This window comes from Acomys russatus, chromosome 5, assembly GCF_903995435.1.
Source record: "Acomys russatus chromosome 5, mAcoRus1.1, whole genome shotgun sequence".
NCBI lineage: Eukaryota > Metazoa > Chordata > Mammalia > Rodentia > Muridae > Acomys > Acomys russatus.
Window position 1 is genome coordinate 33,031,828 of NC_067141.1, and position 21,029 is coordinate 33,052,856.

At 39.9% G+C, this 21,029-nt stretch overlaps 2 protein-coding genes across 2 annotated transcripts; both read right to left on the reverse strand.

The window, feature by feature from the left end:
* Positions 1-985: 985 nt before the first annotated feature.
* On the reverse strand, positions 986-1,918 carry LOC127190030 (olfactory receptor 4D11). Its single transcript, XM_051147080.1, has one exon. The coding sequence runs from the start codon at positions 1,916-1,918 to the stop codon at positions 986-988; it is 933 nt and encodes a 310-aa protein (XP_051003037.1).
* Positions 1,919-19,278: 17,360 nt separating this feature from the next.
* LOC127190031 (olfactory receptor 4D10-like) lies at positions 19,279-20,310 on the reverse strand. Its single transcript, XM_051147081.1, has one exon. It carries the CDS (start codon positions 20,212-20,214, stop codon positions 19,279-19,281), a length of 936 nt encoding a protein of 311 aa, XP_051003038.1. The 5' UTR covers positions 20,215-20,310.
* Positions 20,311-21,029: the final 719 nt, after the last annotated feature.

Sequence of the window (21,029 nt, forward strand, 5' to 3'; positions counted from 1 at the left end):
TGGGCACACATACATCCTGACAAACTATCCATACATATAATAACAAAACAAATTTTTTTTTTTTGCATTTATAGAGGAATTTTAATTCAGCACATGGCTGTTCTGTCGAGAGATCACATCCAAAGACCTTCTAGGTCTGTGTGTTCCTGCTGGAATATAGAGACACCTTTAGTCCAAGAAGACAAAGGCAAACAGATCTCTGAGTTCTAGTCAGTTCTGTCAGGCTGTTTGGTTGAGTCAATGAGTTGAGAGGCAGTGCAATGGAGTTGAGTTTGTGGCAGTTCAGTTTGTGGAATTCAGAGGCAGTTTTTACCAGGATAGTTTTACAGAGACAGGCTGAAGAGAGAACAAGCCAGACACAGGTGAAGACAGAATGAATGAGAAGGAGCCAGAAGATTAGAACAGATTGCTAAAGTTAGCTTGAGGCTGAGCAGAGCAATTCAGTCAGAAACTGAGAGAAGCCAATTTGAATAAGTTAGCTTAGAGAGAAGTTTGAGCCTGAACAGCTGAGTTGAACCAGCCAGCCCAGAGTTCAGAAAGAGTTAGAAAGAGTGAGATTATTCAGCAGTAAGTCTCAGAGGCTGAAAACATTCTAGGCCTAGATTAGATAACAAATTATTCTTAAGCAGAGAAGAACAAGAAAACAGGACAAGCGTGGTGGCTCATGCTTTTAATCCCAGCACTTGCAAGGCCAGAAACATGCAGATTTCTATGAGTTCAAGGCCAGGCAGGACTACATGGTAAGACTTTGTCTCAAGAACAACCAACTAAACAGCAAATAAATTAATCAGCCTGATCCTGTAAGACTCTTTGTGCCACATAGAAATTTGGGTTACTAATTACTACTAATATAAGTAGAAAAGCAAATGTTTTCTTAGCATTTCCATGTAGCTGGTTAATTGACAATCATGTGAGTATGTAAACATACAGAAAAAATAATGAAGAGAGTTCCCGGTGACAAGAGTGTTGGGGTTTCCTTTTTCTGTTACTTTTCAAGAGGTGTGAGTTTTCTCTTTAGCCTCTTCATAGCTGACTTCATTTCCTGGTTCCTCAGAGTGTAGATCAAGGGGTTCAACAGAGGGGAGATGACTGTGAAGGTGACACTGATGGCTTTATCTGTGGGGAGGGCAGTGAAGGGCCGGGCATAGACATAGATGCAGGGCACAAAATGCAGGGTGACCACAGTGATGTGGGAGGTGCAGGTGGAGATGGCTTTCCTCCTGTCCTCTCCTGCCTGAGACCTCAACATCATCAAGATGACCATGTAGGACACCAGCAGGAAGATGAACCACAGGGTAGTGACCAGGCCGTTGTTTGAGATCATCAGGAGCTCAAGAACAAAGGTGTCAGTGCAGGCAAGCTTGAGGATCTGTGGGACATCGCAGTAGAAGGTATCAAGAACATTGGGTCCACAGAAGGGGAGTGGCAGCAGGAGAGCGATCTGCACAATGGAGTGGACGAAGCCCCCCACCCAGGAAGCCACAATGAGGGCTGTGCACCGCCTATTACTCATGATGGTCACATAGTGCAGGGGCTTAGAGATGGCCATGTAGCGATCAAATGCCATCACTGAGAGAGAAAAAATGTCTGCCCCACCAAGCAGATGAAAGAAAAATATCTGTGTCATGCACGTTGTGTAAGAAATGGTCTTTTTTTCTGCCAGAAGGTCCACCAAGACCTTAGGGGCTGTGATGGAGGAGAAGCAGATGTCCAGGATGGCAAGGTTTCGGAGCAGGAAGTACATAGGTGTGTGCAGACGGGACTCACAGGTCACAGTGATCATGATAAGGAGATTCCCCAGGAGAGTTGTTACATACACAAAACACAAAACAAGAAATAAGACCAGGCTGAGGTGTTGGGACTGAGTAAGACCCAGAAATATAAATTCTTTTACTCTGGTGTCATTTTTCAACGCCATTGAATCACGATTTTCCTTTCTTGTACATCTTGAAAAAAATTAACAATATTATTTTAGCAAGTGTTAACTTTTTCTTAGTAAGCTCAGATTCTTTTTTTTTTATTTGTTTATTTTTTAATTAATTTATTCTTGTTACATCTCAATGGTTATCCCATCCCATGTACCCTCCCATTCTTCCCTCCCTCCCATTTTCCCCTTATTCCCCTCCCCTGTGACTGTTCCTGAGGGGGATTACCTCCCCCTGTATATGCTCATAGGGTATCAAGTCTTTTCTTGGTAACCTGCTGTCCTTCCTCTAAGTGCCACCAGGTTTCTCCCTCCAGGGGACATAGTCAAATGTGAGGCACCAGAGTACATGAGAGAGTCATCTCCCAAAAAGTGGGAGGAGCCTGGAACATGTTGGCACAAAAGACAACTTCCTGAACAGAACACCAACGGCCCAGGCCTTAATGTCAACAATTAATAAATGGGACCTCATGAGGCTGAGAAGCTTCTGTAAGGCAGGAGACACTGTCAAGAGAACAAAGTGACAGCCTAAAGACTGGGAAAAGATCTTCACCAACCCTACATCTGACAAAGGTCTAATATCCAAAATATATAAAGAACTCAAGAAATTAAACACCACCAAACCAAATAACCCAATTGAAAAATTGGGCTTGGAACTAAACAGAGAATTCTCAACAGAGGAATATCAAATGGCTGAGAAACACTTAAAGAAATGTTCAACCTCCTTAGTCATCAGGGAAATGCAAATCAAAACAACTCTGAGATTCCATTTTACACCCATCAGAATGGCTAAGATCAAAAATTCAAGTGACACCACATGCTGGTGAGAATGTGGAGAGAGAGAAACACTCCTTCATTGCTGGTGGGAATGCAAACTAGTACAGCCACTTTGGAAATCTATCTGGTGCTATCTCAGAAAAATGGGAATAGGGCTTCCTCAAGACCCAGCTATTCCACTCCTTGGAATATACCCAGAAGATGCTCCAGTAAGCTCAGATTCTTAGAGGCAGGTATCAGAATTGAAAGCTTACAAGGTACTGTTATCACATGGATTGCTACTGCAAGGTTATTATAATTGTCACTGTAATATGTCCTGAATGACATTCTGTTATACAAACATGCATTTACTTATTTGCATTTGTAAATCACAAATATTTTAAGATGCATAAAAGCAACGTTCTAATTATAAACTTAAGGCAAACAGAGGCGAATGATGAGTCGTCAGGTATTGGTTGTGTTAGAGGTATAGAGTAGATTTGCGTGTGTGCGTGTGTGTGTGTGTGTGTGTGTGTGTGTGTGTGTGTGTTTAGTAAGGCAGTGGCTAGCTATTTTTTTTTTTACAAGTAAAACATTTTATTTTATTTATTTACTTTCTGGTTTTTCAAGAAACATTTTATATTTGATGAGGATTTTTTTTCTAGATTGGATACTCTAATTCAATAACTCTGTTTACTAAACAGTGTCCTTTGAGTTGAATTCTACAGGAATTAATCATGAATTTCATCCCATGACAAGATGTGATGGAGATTGATTTACATTCAGAATTTTAGAAATTTAGAAGCACCAGGATAGGAAAGATATTTTCTTCAAGGCTGTCAAATACAAATAGCCAAGAATGTAACATTTATATAATTCCTGATTGTGTCATGGTTCTTCTTGCTGTAGGTAGTTTATTGTATATATGTGTAATAATATAAATGTATATGTAAGAAATAAAAAAATGTTTTGACTTGAAAAGAAACAAAAAAGTTGACTTTTATTAAAGATAACTGTTGAATATATTTTTTAAGTAAGAAGAGCATATTATGGATTATTTGTATTATACATTATATATAATATATTAGGTAAATATTATAATAAGAAAGTATTTTACTTTATTTAACATTGAGAAATTATACTGGACCAGATAAAAACATAAAGTAGGATCTGAAAAGTGAGAAATTCATGCCAGACATACAGTAATTGACAACGTTTTCAGTATGTCTTGAATATTGTGTTATTTAAACTTGGCAAAACTCAAAGGTCAAACTGTATCTGGGACATTACTACTCACTTGGCTTTATGGAATTTCAGCAAAAATAAAAATCTTCATTGTCGTTACTTGAGAAAAAAAAAAAAAAGGAAAATTAAGGTTATTATTCTTCTTTACTGCTGCTCTCTTCCCGAGGAGTAATTTGTTATTTATGTCTTTACTTTCAATTATCTCAGGAGGAGGAGGAGTCCCTCAGCCATGGAGAAAACAATGTTATTCTGAGGTCTCCTTTATGTATTACTTTAGCTTTGTTCTTACAGTCAGTTATTTTCTTGATGTGTCATTGCTGCACAGTGGCCACACATATTTGAAGTGTACACTGCGGTAAGTTTTGATCTCTGTGTATTGTGGCGTCATGATCACTGTAGTTACAACAGTGGCCTACCTAGAGCATGACCTGTAGCCACTCTTTATCTTTTCTACTTTAAGCACTGTGCTCTGTTATTATACAGTAGTTTACATTGTATAGAATTTTCTATAAATTGAATCCACTATTTTATTCACTTTTTTTATGACTTCTTCTACTCATGAAACTCACCCATGATTTATGCACACTGCTGTTTTTTTTTTTTTCACTTTTGTGGTGTAGAGATACCACAGTGTATGTAAAATATTCATTTAATGAGCATTTCTGGTCTAGTGTTTTGATTGCTACATACACAGCTGCTATGGGCTGTGTGGCCTTAGGTAAATATACTTCCAGCTCTCTCAGGGAAATAGTAGAAATGGGATGACTGTAACTGTTAAATTTCATAAGTAGGAAAATGACCAATCCAATTAAAAAAAGTGGGAGAAATGAGGTGAGTGTAGTGAGTAGGGAGCCTTTAGTTCCAGCACTTGGGAAACAGTGGCTGAGGCAAAGGCAGGTAGATCTCAGTGAGTTTGAGGCAGTTTGGTCTCCATAAGATGTCCAGGCTACCTACAGTTACATAGTGAGATACTGTCTAAAATAAAACATGTGTTAGCCAGGCGCACGCCTTTAATCCCAGCACTCGGGAGGCAGAGGCAGGCGGATAGCTGTGAGTTCAAGGCCAGCCTGGTCTACAAAGCGAATCCAGGACAACGAAGGCTACACCGAGAAACCCTGTCTCAAAAGACCAAAAAAAAAAAAAAAAAAAAACAACACAAAAAAAACCAAACCATGTGTTAAAACTACTGTGTAAATGAAGTCATGGTACAAGTAAAAAACAATGCCCAGCCATTAGCATAACTAAAGTGGAAAGGACTAACATGTCAAGAGCAGGCTGGAATGTTGGTGGGAATGTGGAACGCTAAAGCTACTTTAAAAAATAGTTGGATAGTTTCTTGAAATATGAAATATGTGCTTACCATATAACTTGTTTTTTAGTTCCTTTTATATTTGAAGAAATCTTGTAATTGTTCTGAACTTCTTTCTTCTGAATTTATCTCCACTTTCTTCTTATCACAAAGAAGAGGGAAAAAAGAAAAAGAAAAAAAGAAAAAAAAAAAAAAAGAAGGCCAGGTGTGGTGGCTCACACCTTTAATCCCAGCACTCGGGAGGCAGAGGCAGGTGGATCACTGTGAGTTCAAGGCCAGCCTGGTCTACAAAGTGAGTCCAGTACAGCCAAGACTAAGCAGAGAAACCCTGTCTCAAAAACAAAACAAAACAACACAGCAATGGCAACAACCAAACAAACAAACAAAAGAAAGGAAAGAAGGAAGGAAGAAAGGCAAAGATAATTTTTTCCCTTCCATATTTGGAGTGCGTTTTTCAGTTCCTATGAAGGTTTTTATTTCCATATAGCTCACTTTACCATCAAGTTATCTCTTCTTTATGCAGTCCTCTGTAAAGCTACTTTAATTTGGTAGACTAAAACCAAACTACCCAAAGTATCCTAACTGAGAGGTGGTACCCTTCTTTCCATAGCACACTGAATGGCCCAAACTGGACACTTACTGTCTTAACACAGCAAAGTTCCTTTACCCATCCAATTACCCATCACTGTACTTGTTACTTACTGACAAAGACACCTCTTTGTATCATTTTCATGAGAATTACATGAATTAATTCACACAAGCCATCTGTATTTAAAGCCTAACTAGCTAATAGGAAATGTGTTTATGTGTATATTAAAGAAAAACTGTATTAAATGCACGCACACACGCATGCGCACGCGCACACACACACACACACACACACACACACAGCTTCTTCAAACCCACCAGCATCTTAGAGGAACTGAATATTTCTCTGGATATACATCCTAAAATAGCTTTGTCAGAACACACACTCTTAAGGAAGTTAGGACAATGAATGTTGCAGAATGTGGTGGGCACTGCATGCCAACAGAATGCATGCTTAGTTCGCCTTTTCATCCGGCATCATCTAAGCAGACTGGAAGCTGTTCAGCAGGGTCTCAGGAGCAAGAGCCACTAAGGTTTAAGACCTCATTTTGTCAGGCAGGTGTGTGGCCTCACTGAATCTCCATTTCAGTGGAATGGAGGTCACGGTAAAGGGAAGTTGTGGGGACGAAAGACATATGTAAAGGTCTTCACATACAGGCTGGTTATCTAGTATCTTGATTAACTTAGATAGATTAAATAGTGACTGAGCCATAAATGCTTAGCTTCAGAGAGATGTCCACTAGATGGTCACATATATACCAATTCTGTATAGTTACCAGAGATTTTAAGGAGATGGACTGGCCCCTGTCTACACAGGACACCAGCTCTGTGGGAGGCAAAAAGGCAGGCCATAGCTCAGAATAAAGAGTTAAGTTTTATGTTCAGAAACCAGGTTTCCTTCCTTCCTTCCTTTCTTCCTTCCTTCCTTCCTTTCTTCTTTCTTTCTGTTTCTTTGTTTCTTTCTTTTTACATCATCCAGCTTCTGCTGGATACCGTGATTTTTTTTTAATCCACTTACTTATTTGGCATGTATTGATGGAGCCTTGGCATAGATCTAGGTTATTTGAGAAAAGGAGTATGATCTCTGCACAGTGGAAAATCATTAAAATCTAACAGTTATCTGGGGGCGAAGGGACCTTCTCAAAATAGTCAAGGTGCTAAGTGTGAGGAAAGGAGGATTTTTCGTTAATTGGCTCAGAAAAGCTGCACTGAGGAGTGATGACTATATGGGGGCCTGTGAGGTTGGGAAGAAGGTTGGCAAGGGCACCTTATGGATACTGAGAGTTGCTTGTGAACTGGAGTTTTGTCTGGGAAGAAATCGTTTGAATGCAAAGAAAGGTATTAGAATACACAGAGATGGAAATCATTGCTATCACAACTCTTCTTCTTGCAGATATAAGAGTTGTGTACATTACTTTTATTAGTCCTTTACATTTTATTTTTATTTTAACTACTTATTATTATTGGCATGTGTGTGTGTATGTGTGTGTGTGTGTGTGTGTGTGTGTGTGTGTGTGCCACAGCATGTGGAGGCTAGCAGACAACTTTGTAGAGTCAGTTCTCTCCTTTCACTCTTTTGTGGGTTCTGGGGATTGAACTCAGGTCATCAGGGTTGCATGGGAGCACCTTTGCCTGCTGAGTCACCTCTCCAGCTCCTTGTATTAGTCTTTCAAGTTTCCTGAAGGTTTGAAATATGTTTCTTTTAGGCTAAAATTTATTATAAGTACTACCTCTGAGGATTTCAGTCAGAGGAGATCCACCTACATAGGCGAAGAATGCAGAGCAGTCTCAGTGCAGCTCAAGTAGTCTCTTGTAACAGACAGTACCCTTTCCCAAGTTCTAAACTGATCTTCTTCCCACACGTCCTGTTTTACAGTGTCATCTCTGTAAACACTTCTAACCTGTGCTATTTGCCACAGCACATTCTCTGAAATGTAGGATCTTGTGTCCACATAGTGCTTGAATAATTACGGTCAGATTTTAACACATCTCTTACCTTCTCATCCGTGTTCATACATACTGGGCACCACAGACTCACAAAGCTGTAGAATTCCATTCCTTACTTAAGATCTTCAACCTTTTTTCAAGGACTCCAACATCTTAAACGATGATCACAAGGACATTGGAGACTATTGGCTTCAGAAGGTTCTCTTAGCAACCTTCTGAAGGCCATTAATTCCACTGGCTCCTCCTTTTATTGATATGACAAAGGGCAGACTCCAAGAATGACATTTTCTTGGCTCTGATTTACTGTGTTTCATCATGTTTACCAACTCGTAAGTCTCAGAAAAATGTGAGAACTATCAGAGGGATTACAGTGGATGTGGCTGCGGAAAAGTTCTGTTGACTATGAGGTTGTTTCAGTGGGAGTAATTAAGATGTTACTCAGCAGCGGATGTTTTGGAATACACATTTTATGTAGCATCTAAAAGGGTGAGTTCCCTGTGTCCTAACTCCAACAGACAAAAGGGGTTTGGTTTGGGGCATACAGTTTGGGAGAAGGCAGTATCTTAGCAGGTTTTGTTTACAAGACATCCTCTATGTGAGGTAGAGGTTGAAGGAGGCTGAAGCAGTGTGGTGACTAAAAAAAAAAAAAAAAAAACATGGTAGTAAGATGGCAGCACAGTGACAAACCTACTTCCATTTGGCAGCTATATTGATTGTTTGGTGGGCTTTAGGATCTGATGGTTTTAGATAGTGGCCCTGTAAAAGCCCTGGAACTCACTGTGTAGACCAGGCTGGCCTGGAACTTGCAGAGATGCCTGCCTCTTCCTCCTGAGTCCTGGGATTAAAGATGTGCGCCACCATGCTTGGTAGATTTGTAGTTTTAAGGCCCTTTACCCTAACCCTGGCAATGGTTGCCCTCCTAGATAGTCAACAGTACAGAACTGCCTACTGGCAGAGATCTCCTTCTCTTGGCCCCAGCCAGTCTCCAGGCAGCATGACTCAATTCCCTTCTACTGCCGGAAATCTCTCTGAATTTTACTCAGCATCCGGATCCCAGCTTTTCCTTCCCAGTTACAACTAGAATTAAATTCAGTAGATGCAGCAGCATCCCAGGTCAAAGGTCACTAATGGAGTCCTTACCTTTGCAGGACTACTTATTGGAGAAGAGCTTTGATTCAGGATTACCATGACTGTAATAACATAGGGATTTACTTTATATCTGCTGTGACTCATTAAAAATGTCTCTTTCAAGATGACAAACCCTCAGCAGCCAATTTAAAGAGAATAAACAGATACAGTAGGCACCCCTAATGGCAGTTGGCAGGACATTGTTTTTCAGTCTCTGACACTACTCTCTTCCCACTGTTAAAAGCCTTAGGGATAGAAATGGAATACTTTGAGAAACAATTTGACAAAAAAAAAAAAAGTGGTATTCACTAAGATTTCTGATGTGCTAGTTACTTTCCCCCCCCCCCATGGTCTCTGTTCTTTAATTATTACTATTACATATATATTACATATTAATTTTTAATTAATGTATTTATTTTTTTAAATTTTATTTTATTAATTTATTCTTGTTACATCTCAATGGTTATCCCATCCCTTATATCCTCCCATTGCTAGTTACTTTTACGAGAATAAATTTAGGTGCTCCCAGCACTCAGGGAGTAGAGGCAGATGGATCATAGCTCACAGACACTTCAGGGGATTTGATGCTCTCATATGGGCCCACGACCACTCACACAATATGCGCAGATACATTCATAGACACACAAATAAGTAATAAAATAAGTCTTACTAAAGAATAATGTTTTGTTTTTCTAAGCTGTTATTGGTGATCTTGAGAAATTATAGACTTATACTATGTATGTAGCCCAGTGTGGCTCTGAAATTTCTATCTTCCTGTCTCAGACCCTTGAATATTGGTGTTAGAAGGCTGTACTACCATGCTCAGCACCAAGGAAATTTTAGGATTGTAATCATTTTTCTGCCTTGTGCATAGAATATTTTTTTGAGATGTTCAAATATATTCCAATAAATGGATGGAATTAGACAAAATTATGCTAAGAAAAATAAATTAGACACAGAAAGAAGAGTTCTCATGTTTTGTCTTTCATATATGGAGGGCTAGTAATGGGGGTTGAGAAGGATGTGTGTATGTGCGTGTGCATGTGTGCATGTGTGTGTGCGTGTGTGTATGCGTGTGTACATGTGTGAAGGGCAGATAAAAAGAGGCTAGACTGCACGCTGCAAGCATATGTGATACCATACTGAATCTCGTTTATAAGTATAATTAATACATGCTAAAAATTAAAATGTGCAACTGTAAGTTTGGTGATTTGCTAGTGTGTTCACAGTTTGAGAGAAGAAAATGATCTGTGCAAGGTGAAAAGTGAGACTGACAATTACTCTGCAAACATTCACTAAGTTGACCTACCGTTCGAATTCTAAGTCAAAAGTCACAATTTGCCTTTTTCTCCTTTCTATTCTGCTTTTGGAGACTGACCCAAACCCCGGGCACACTTGCTTGTCCTGATACTTGGGATGCCTCAGTGTTTTCTCTAAAGATCCCCATTAACAGCTGCTTGCCGCTCTCCATCACGTGCTCTGACTCAAAGGGTGTGCCTCTGTCTCTTCCTTTCATCTGCCTCCTTTCTTCAGGCAGCTGCCAGGATGTATAGCTGCCTGCCTTGTGGCTTCCCTCTTAAGCCCTAGTAGAATGTTCCTCAAACTTCCTGAAAAGAAAAGAGACCTGCTGGGAGGGAAGACCAGCTAGAGTTGGGTGGGAGGCATAGGAAACATCAAAAGCGCAATCACTTCTGACAACAGACAAAGCTGCTTTTCTTTTTAAATAATAGTTTTAACTTTTTGTTCGTAATACAAAAGAAATCTTTCCTAGTCATAGACTTTTTGAAGTGCTTTTCATGTGTGGTACATTATAGAAAGTTAATTTATTCAGTTCTTGCTCCACTAATTAGGTAAATACTGGTTCTAATTCTATTACAGACTTATCACAGATCTGCATTTTTATGCCAGGGAAGTTACATAAGAAGGAAGAGATGGAACCAGAATGGAAGGCATTGTTTTCTACCTGCTGCACAGATTCAATCAATGTATTTTCTCATCTTGTATCACAGGAGCATTTGAAAATAATCTTACTTGGAAGAAACTCTTTCTACATTGATTTTAACATGTGGCAGCCACAGCACTACACAACTCAAAGGCTCTCAACAAATACACAGAAGCTCATACTCAGTGCATCAAGGTTCTGCTTTTTGGCAGCACCTCCCCCTTCCAGTACTTAGCAACCATTTTTGTTTTGTTTGTCGGTGAGATGATCGTCTTTGGGCCAGAAGTAGTTACTATCTCTAGAAAAGATTCAAGGTCTGACTATTAAAACATAACAATGGCATTTCAACTTCAATATAACCTTACACCTAGCTAGAAACTTAATGTCTTTATCTATTTCCCTTGCTCTTAAAATTTGATTGAAAAATTACATGTTATTAGGTGTAGTGAGCAACAGTTGTTGCTGAAGAGTGTGCTCTGGAAGGCAAAGATCTTTGGGTGATTGGATGTCTTAGTGTCTTTCTCCATTTTCAGGAGAGAAAGGGCAAACACAAGGAACATCTTTAAAGTTCTTCCATTGTGTCCATGCCTTATGTTCAAACCCCTAGCTACAAGGCCTGATGTAAGAGTGACAAAGGGGATGTTATTGGTCAGACAAGTAGCAGTAGCAGACAGACTATAGTTTTGATGACATTTTTTTCAATGGGAGTCATTAAAGTGTTATCAAACACTCATGTGCACATTGATGTATTTTGTCTGGTGTTCAGAATTCTTTAGAGGCAATAAAAGAAATCTATTTGATTCGTACCTTCTAATTTTTTTGTACTGGGCCCTTGTGTAGTGTCCTGGTCCCTTAGTCCCAGACCTATTATGAGAGCTAGGCAGAGGACTACTGTTGTGCAAGAAAGTAGAAATCAACTGGCTACTTCCCCTGGTGGTGACAGAGTTTCAGTGGGAATTATTAAATTGTTGCTAAAGTATACATCTACATATAAATACACAGAGACTAATATGAAAAAAAAACCCTCAATGTTTTGATCTGTATCCAAATATCAAATCCCCCTATTCTTAGCTTAGTCAGCTTTTGTGAAATATGCCAGATCATGTGCCTAAAAACTTTCCAGGGTCTTTTTTCATGTTTTCAAATACATTAAAATTGTATATTTGAATATCTCTATGCATGTGTATATGAATATAGACATATGTTATGATAGATAATCATAGATAAGAGTATCAAGAAGTGAGAAAAGAGGATTAAGCCATAAGCAGTCTCAGAATTCCTTATTTCTTTAGCAAGCAGATAATAGTTCTGGATCTTGAACCTTCATGTCTGTCTCTTCAAGTTGTTATAGAGCGTGCTTATAAAAACACATCTGTTAATCATTATTCATCATTTTTACCATTTAAACTTTTCATCTGGGGAGAGCTAGATAGACCAAATTTATATGTAGATGGAGATAAATTAATACAATTGTTGATATAATAGCAGTTGTTGTTATTAATTCTATTGCTGTGCAGAATAGAAATGGTAAGAAACAATGTACTGGCATTCGGGATGGGAAATCTTGGTTATGGTTATTTCTAGACTGATAAAGTCTGACTCTTCCACCCCCAGGGACTGAGTCATTAGTTACTCTCTTCCTGTGACGGTCATCTTCAATTGTTAACCTAGAATCACCTGGGCTCCATGAAAGATTGTCTACATTGGGTTGGCTTTAATTAATTGGTAGGGGAAGACCTAGCCCATTGTGGACAGCACCATTACAGAGTCTAGGGCTTCTGACCTATATAATAGCAGAGAAGTTGAGCTGGGTTCAAGCAAGCAAGCAAGTAAGCAAATGGACAGGCATGCATTCATTTCTCCCTTCTCTGGATAGTGAATGTGGTGTGCCAGCTGTTTGAGGTTTCTGTTAACTTGACTTCCCCACAACGATGAATGATTACCTGGAATTGTATAGGGAAATGAACCCATTTCCTTTAAGTTGTTTTTGTTTTGGTATTTTATTTTTTCACAACAGAAATGAAACTAAAATAGATATTGTACCAGGAGTGGGGTTTTGGCTGTGGTATTCCCAAGCATGCAGATTGTATGCCTTGGACTACTTTTTAAAAACACATTTATTCATTTTAATTTACATATATGTATATATATTTTTTGGGAGTTTATGTGCACCACAGGCATACAGGTGGTTGAGGTAGCCAGAGGTTTCTGGAAATTTCTGGAGTGGGGGTTACAAATAGTTGTGAGCAACTTGATTTCGGTGCTGAGAATCAAACCCACGTCCTCTGGAGGAGCAGTATGTGCTCTTAATTATTGATCCATCTTCTCAGTTCCATCTTGGGCTATTTTTGTGGGAAGAATGTGGAAGTATTTTATGGAAATACTAGACATGAATATAAGAATGTGGTAGTATTGAGGTGAAAAAACCTATTGAATATTGGAAACCATGCTTACTGGGCCATTTTAGTGGCATCCTGGAATATAATAATCAGGAGAAAAATGTGGACAGTTAATGCCTGGTTCATGGGATTTTAGAAAGCAATGGAGAGTGGATGTTCATGTGCTGATCAGGCTGAGACAAAGAAGATCAATGACATGACATGCCCTGTACTTCACTGGAATAATACAAGCCACTTGGAGTTCAGAAAAGAAGCTTGAAGTGCTGGGCATTGAGCTACAGGACTTGGTTTTCACCTTGCTGAGTTTGGTTTTGTTTTGGTCTCATTGTTTCTTGTGATTCCCTGCTTCTTTTAGAATAAGAATGTTACACTGTGTCATCATATGTTGAAATTATATAACATTTTAAGTTTTATAGGAGCCCATAGTTAAGAGACTTTGAATTTTGGAGAAAATTTAGACTTTTAAAGTTGGACTATATTTTGTCTTATGAGAAAGCTCTGAGACCTTGGAGACAAGCAGTTGAAGGCTATTGTTCAAAAGTAGTGTGTTTGTATGTCAAGTTGACAAATGGTGGATTGTGACAGTTTCACTTCTCAATTTGACACAATCTAAATCACTTGGGAAAATGGTCTCAGCGAAGGGTTGTCTATATTTGATTGGCCTGTGGTTGTGCCTTTGGGGTATTGTTTTATTAAGTTAATTAATGTGGGACAACCCAGATCACTGAGTGGTACCATGCCCAAGCAGGGAGTCCTGATCTTGTTTCAAACAAACAGACCAAAAAAAAAAAAAAAAAAAAAAAAGAAAGAAAGAAAGAAAGAAAGAAGACCTCACCTTCAAAATAGAACAATAACAGCAACAAATCTATGTATTTATTTTCCATTTTTTTCCCCTGGCAAACAGGAGTAGGATAATCACAATGTTTCTCCAATGAAAGCCAAGCTTCTCCCATGGCTTTTAAAAAAAAGTTTATTTATTCATTTTGGGTCTCAAATGCGGCCCCTTCCTCTCCTCCTTGTCCCACCCTCCCCCTCCCTCTTTCCCTCCTCCCCATCTCCTTATAAAAGGAGAGCCCCAGCAATTCAAGTCACATCAGGACTGAGGGAGCCTCTTCCACTTGAGGCCAGACAAGGAGGCCCTGCTAGGGGGAAGTGATTCAAAATCAAGCAACAGAGTCCATGTCAGAAACAGCTCCTGCTCTACTTGCTAGTAGACCCATATGAAGACCAGGCTGCCCATCCGATATGCAGGGGGCCTAGGTCCAGACCATGTGTGCTCTTTGGTTGGTGCTTCAGTCTCCGTAAGCCTCCTGTGGGTCTAGGTTACTTGACTCTGTTGGGTTTCTTGTGCACTTTGTCCTCTCCCAGACCTTCTGTCCCCACCCCACCCTCCCACCCTTCCAACACTTCCACAAAACTCCCAGAGCTTCAGCCTATGTTTGGTTGCAACTCTCAGGAGTCTCAGCATCTGCTTTGATTTGCTGCTGGGTGGAGCCTCTCAGAGGACAGCTATGCTAGGCTCCTGTCTGCAAGCATAGCAGAATATCATTAATAGTGTCAGGGGTTGGCTCTCTACTGTGGGGTGGGTCTCAGGTTGGGCCAGGCATTGGTTGGACGTTTCCTCAATCTCTGCTCCCTCTTTTTTCCCTGTATTTCTTGTAGGCAGGGTAAACTTTGGGCTGAAGGTTTTTGGGTGGGTTGGTGTTCCCCTCCCTCTACTAGGAGTCCTGCCTTGCTAGAAGGTGGCCGCTTCAGTCTCTAAGGACCCTGCTACTAGGAGTCTCAGCTAGGGTCACTCCCATATCCAACCAGGAGGTCTCCAGGTTGTTGCAGAGATGCCTGCCCTCCATGCCTCAGTTTCCCTTTTCTCTCCTAGACCTCTTACCTCCTGCCCCTGCTCTCCCCACATCTGATCCCCACCTTTGTTTCCTTCCCCACATGCTCTCTTATACAGTTGCCTCTCTTTGTTCACTTCTGATAGCTATTTTATTTCCCCTTTGGAGTGAGATTCAAGCACTCTCTCTTGGGTCCTCCTTGCTACTTAGCTTCTTTGGGTCTGTGGATTGTAGCATTGTTATCTTGTACTTACTATATGGCTAATATCTGCTGATAAGTAAGTACATACCATGTGTGTCTTTCTGGGTCTGGGTTACCTCACTCAGGATGATCTTTTCTAGTTCCACCCATTTGCCTGCAAATTTCAAGATTTCCTTGTTTTTAGTAGCTGAATAGTATTCCATTGTGTAAATGTACCACAGACTCTTGGTTTTTTGATGCAGGGTCTCTCTGTGTAGCCTTGGCTGTCCTAGACTCGCTTTGTAGACCAGGCTGGCCTTGAACTTACAGCGATCTGCCTGCCTCTGCCTCCCAAGTGCCAGGATTAAAGGTGTGTGCCATCACGCCCGGCCTGTACCACAGACTCTTTATCCATTCTTTGGTTGAGGGACATCTAGGTTGTTTTCAGAATCTGGCTATTATGAAGCAAGTTGGTATGAACATAGTTGATCAAATGTCCTTGTTGTATGGTGGAGCCTCTTTTGGGTGTCTGCCCAGGAGTGGTGTAGCTGGGTCTTGAGGTAGGACTATTCCTTTTCTGAGTAAGTGCCAGATTGATTTTCAAAGTGATTGTACAAGTTTTAACTCCCATAGCAACGGAGGAGTATTTCCCTTTCTCCACATCCTTGCCAGCATGTGTTGTCTGCCACCTGAGATTTTGATTTTAACCATTCTGATGGGTGTAAGATGGAATGTCAGAGTTGTTTTGATTTGCATTTCTCTGATGACTAAAGACATTGAGTATTTCTTTTTTCTTTTCTTGTCTTTCTTTATTTCTTTTCTTTTCTTTTTTTTTTTTTTTTTTTTAGACAGGGTTTCTCTGTGTAGACTTGACTGTCCTGGACTCATTTTGTAGACCAGGCTGGCTTCGAACTCACAGTGATCCACCTGACTCTACCTTCCAAGTGCTGGGATTAAAGGCATGTGCCACCACCTCCGGGCTGAGCATTTTTTAAAGTGCTTCTTAGCATTTGAGATTCTTCTGTTGAGAATTTTTGGTTTAGCTCTCTATTCCATTTTTTTAAAAAGATTTTTTTTTTTAAATTTATTAAGTATACAGTACTCTGCCTGCATGTACACCCTCAGGCCAGAAGAGGGCATTAGATCACATTATAGATGGTTATGAGCCACCATGTTGTTGCTGGGATTTGAACTCAGGACCTCTGGAAGAGCAGTCAGTGCTCTTAACCTCCTAGCCATCTCTCTACTCTGTTTTTAAATTGAGTTATTTTGTTTGTTGGTGTTAAATCTTAAATTCTTTATATATTTTGGGCCTCCAACTCAGAGATCTGTTTGCCTCTGCCTCCCACATGCTGGAATCAAAGGTGGGTACCACCACAGCCTGGCTAAAAATTGTTATTACTCCTCCTCCTACTACTATTTTCTTTCTTTCAAGACAGGGTTTCTCTGTGTAGCCTTGGCTGTCCTGGACTTGCTTTGTAGACCAGGCTGGCCTTGAATTAACAGAGATCCACTTGCCTCTGCCTCCTGGAGGGCTAGGATTAAAGGTGTGAGCTATCATTCTTTTTAAAAAAACATTTATTTATTTTTGTTTCATGTGTATCAATATTTTTCCTGCATGTATATCTGTGCACTATGTGCATGCTTGCTGTGTATGGAGGCCAGGAGGAAGAATCAGATCTCTTAGAACCAGGGTTATAGAAGTTATAGGTATTAAAATTTTAATCATCACTCATTAAAATGATATAGATTTTTTTGAATAAGAAGGTTAGAGGTAGGCCTGTTTTGAGAGGCCAGAAAAATTCTGTTGTGAGCCTATCTGGGTCTGGAATTTTTTTTTTTTTTTGAGAGGCTTTTATTAAGATTCCAATTCCTCGTTTGTTATGGGTCTGCTTAGATCATTGAGCTCTTCTTGGTTTAACTTTGGTGGTTTGGATAAATCTGGAAATTTATCCCTTTTGTTTAGATGTTCAACTTAGCATTCTATAGAATACTTTTATAATATTCTGAGTTTCTTTGATGTCTGTTGTAATGTTTCTTTGTTTATTTTTGCTTCTGTTAATTTGACTCCTCTCTTTCTTTTGGTTAGTTGAGCCAAAGGTCAGTCTTGATTATCTGCTTAAAGAACCATCTCCTGGATTCATTGATTCTTTGTATTGTTTTCTTTGTATCTATTTCATTAATTTCTGTTTTGGTTTTTATTATTTCTTCTAATCTGATGGATTTTGGTTTGTTTTGTTATTTCAATAGTTTGTTTTCTCCAAACCATTGAGTTCCATCATTGTTATTAATTTATGCAATTCTAATTTTAAAAATTTATTCTTATTTTATGTACATTAGTGTTTTGCCTGTAGGTATGTCTGTATGAGAGTGTCAGATACTGGAGTTATAGACAGCTGTGAGCTGCCATGTGGATGCTTGGAATTGAACTTGGGTCCTCTGGAAGAGCATTTAGTGCTCTTAAATGCTGAACCATATCTCCAGCCCCGCCCTTTCTGATTTGTAAATGAAAACGTTTAGAGCTGCACGTTCCCTCGTAGAACTGCTTTTAATGTGCCTCAGAGGTTTTGTTGTATTGTGTTTTCATTTTTATATTCCCAAGAAAATTTTAATATATTCTTCTTTTTCCCATTCACATCCAGAAATGAGTTCTTTAATCTCCATGAGTTTTTATACTTATTAGAGATTCGTTTGCTGTTGATTTTAAGTTTTGTGGTATTGTGGTCAGATAAGATACATGGTGTTACTTCAATTTTTCTGAATTTTTAAGCTTTGTTTTGTGTCTCGGGACGTGGTGGTCTGTTTTAGAGAGGCTGCCATGCCCAGAGTAGAATGTGTACTTTTTGACGCTTGATTAGAGTGCTCTGTCGATATCTGTACATAGTCACAAAATAGGATGATTAGAACTTAGAATGAGGGCTGGAGAGATGGCTCAGCGGTTAAGAGTACCACCTGCTCTTCCAGAGGTCCTGAGTTAAATTCCCAGCAACCACACGGTCGCTCACAACCATCTATAATGTGATCTGATGCCCTCCTCTGGCCTATCGGTATACATGTAGGCAGAGCACTGTATACATAATAATGAATAAATCTTTAAAAAAAAAAAAAAGAACTTAGAATGAGGCCATTTTCTGGGAATTCTGAGTATAGACCTGGCCGGTGTCCACCTTCCTTGCCAGTATTTAATAATGCTTGCTTTAATTGAAAGAGAGAGAGAGAGAGAGAGAGAGAGAGAGAGAGAGAGAGAGAGAGAGAGGGAACTTAGAGAGAGTGGATTTTGAGAAGCCTTAATTTGCTTTGGGCTGTAACTGACTTCTAACCAAGTTGTTGAGGTTATCTTTTGATTGTGACATCATGAAGATGCACAGGGATGCTCAGGAAAGTAAAATTGCAGCACATCCTGATTAAATCAGTTCTACTTCTTTTGGTTTCAATGAAGAAATATCTGTTCAAAAAAATGAAGTTAATACATGAAAGTTCTATGAAAGTCAGATTTTAGTTCCTGTAAATAAAACCACACACACACACACACACACACACACACACACACACACACACACACACACTATAAAGTTAGATTTAAGTAATTGAAACTACATTGTTGTTTTGACTGAAGTCTGCAATGTTTAGCCCTTGTTAGTATAAGAGGGTTGCTGTGTGCAAAGATACCTTGGGACACACAGTGAGTACCAGGTTAGCCTGGGCAGTAGAAAAAAAATCCTGTCAAAAAATGAAACAGAAAAAAAAAAAAAAAACCCTGAAGGACAACAACAAATGTTAAAGACTTAATAGACGGTGAAATCATATTCTATATTTGTTTATTTCCTTCAACCTCACAGATTTCACCAAGATTAACTTATAGCCTCAGTGGTTTAAGGCATGATTCTAAACACTGAAAATATAAAGAACACAAGACCAATCGACTTGACAGTTTTTTCCCAATATATCAGAATAAGGGAAATTAGCAGGACGCATAGAAAAGTTTATTTGTGCTAGAAACATTTAAGGTAGTAACAGGCAAAAGTTACTTCTCTATTCCATCAGAAGGTCCAAGTCTTTTCCTGAGTCGCTTCATGGCTGACTTCATTTCCTGGTTCCTCAGAGTGTAGATCAAAGGGTTGAGCAGAGGGGAGATGACTGTGAAGGTGACACTGATGGCTTTATCTGTGGGGAGGGCAGTGAAGGGCCGGGCATAGACATAGATGCAGGGCACAAAATGCAAAGTGATTACAGTGATGTGGGAGGTGCAGGTGGAGATGGCTTTCTTCCTGCCCTCTCCTGAATGGGACCTCAGCAATAATAATATGACCATGTAGGATACCAGGAGTAAGAAAAACCATAGTGTGGTGAGCATCCCATTATTGGAAATCATCAGAAGCTCAACTACGAAGATGTCTGTGCAGGCAAGTCTGATGACCTGGGGGACATCACAGTAGAAAGTGTCAAGAACATTGGGTCCACAGAATGGAAGTGTCAGCAAGAGAGAAATCTGCACGATGGAGTGGATAAAGCCCCCTACCCAGGAGGCAAATATTAACCCAATGCAACGGCCTCTGCTCATGATGGTCACATAGTGCAGGGGCTTAGAAATGGCCACATAGCGGTCTAGAGCCATCACAGACAGAGAAAACACATCCACTCCCCCAATGAGGTGGAAGAAGAACATTTGAGCGAGGCAGCCGTTGAAAGAGATGGCCTTCTTGTCTGAGAGAAGGTCCACCAGAACCTTGGGGGCAGTGATGGAGGAAAAGCAGATGTCAGCAACAGACAAATTCCTGAGCAAGAAGTACATGGGGGTGTGAAGGCGGGACTCACAGGTCACTGTGACCATGATGAGCAGGTTCCCCAGCAGAGTTGTCACATACACCAGGAGAAGGAAAAGAAAGAGTACCACACTTACTTCTTGACTTTGGGTCAGGCCCAGGAAAATAAGTTCTTTGACCCTGGTGTAATTTTCCATCTCCAGGAAGTTGCTTCTTTCTTTGCTTTTTGGTTTGAAGCCTTGGGCTGTTTGTCTTGTCTTCCTAAGGTCCTAGGATGAAATTGATTTCTTGTGCTTTGCCAAAGTACTTAGAAGTGATAGAGTTGTCCACATTTTAAATATTGCAGTCAATTAGATAATCAAATCAAATTATCACATAGAAAAAAAAAATCACCCAGTTAAGTTTTCCTCTAGAAAGCAACACTGGAAAATAAGATACATTAATTAGTGACACTAAGAATATTTAAAACAGAAAAGATTTACCATGGTTCATTTTGATGCTTTTGGTACCAGACTTCCAGTGGTCTCAGAGAACCATTTTTCCCCTTTGTCTTCAGTGAAATCTTTTAAACTCTCTTTATCAGTTATGCTACTTGAGGGTCAAAGTTTCTGGCTTTTCTAAGACCAGAAACTGGAAGGACCACTTTCAAGTTAACTACCCCTCACTCGTTACTATTTGTGTCAGTTGTATTCTGCATTGTACAGGGAGACTCACTGAAGGCAGAGTTCATGCATGTACTTAGTGAGAATGGCAGTGCTGAGTCCTCTGGTGAGACAGATACTGGGGCATTGTTTCACACCCTCCTTATTCTGTCCTCAACCAAGTGAATGATGTGACTCCTGCTGAGAACTGTGAGCTCTGCACAATATCAGTTTGATAAAGCAGGGAAAAGGAGGAATCTCTCTGTCTGTCTGTCTCTCTATTCTCTTCTTTCCCTCCCTCCCTTTTTTCTTCCCTCCCTCTCTCCCTCCCTCCCTTCTCTGGGTGTGTGTGTGTGTGTGTGTGTGTGTGT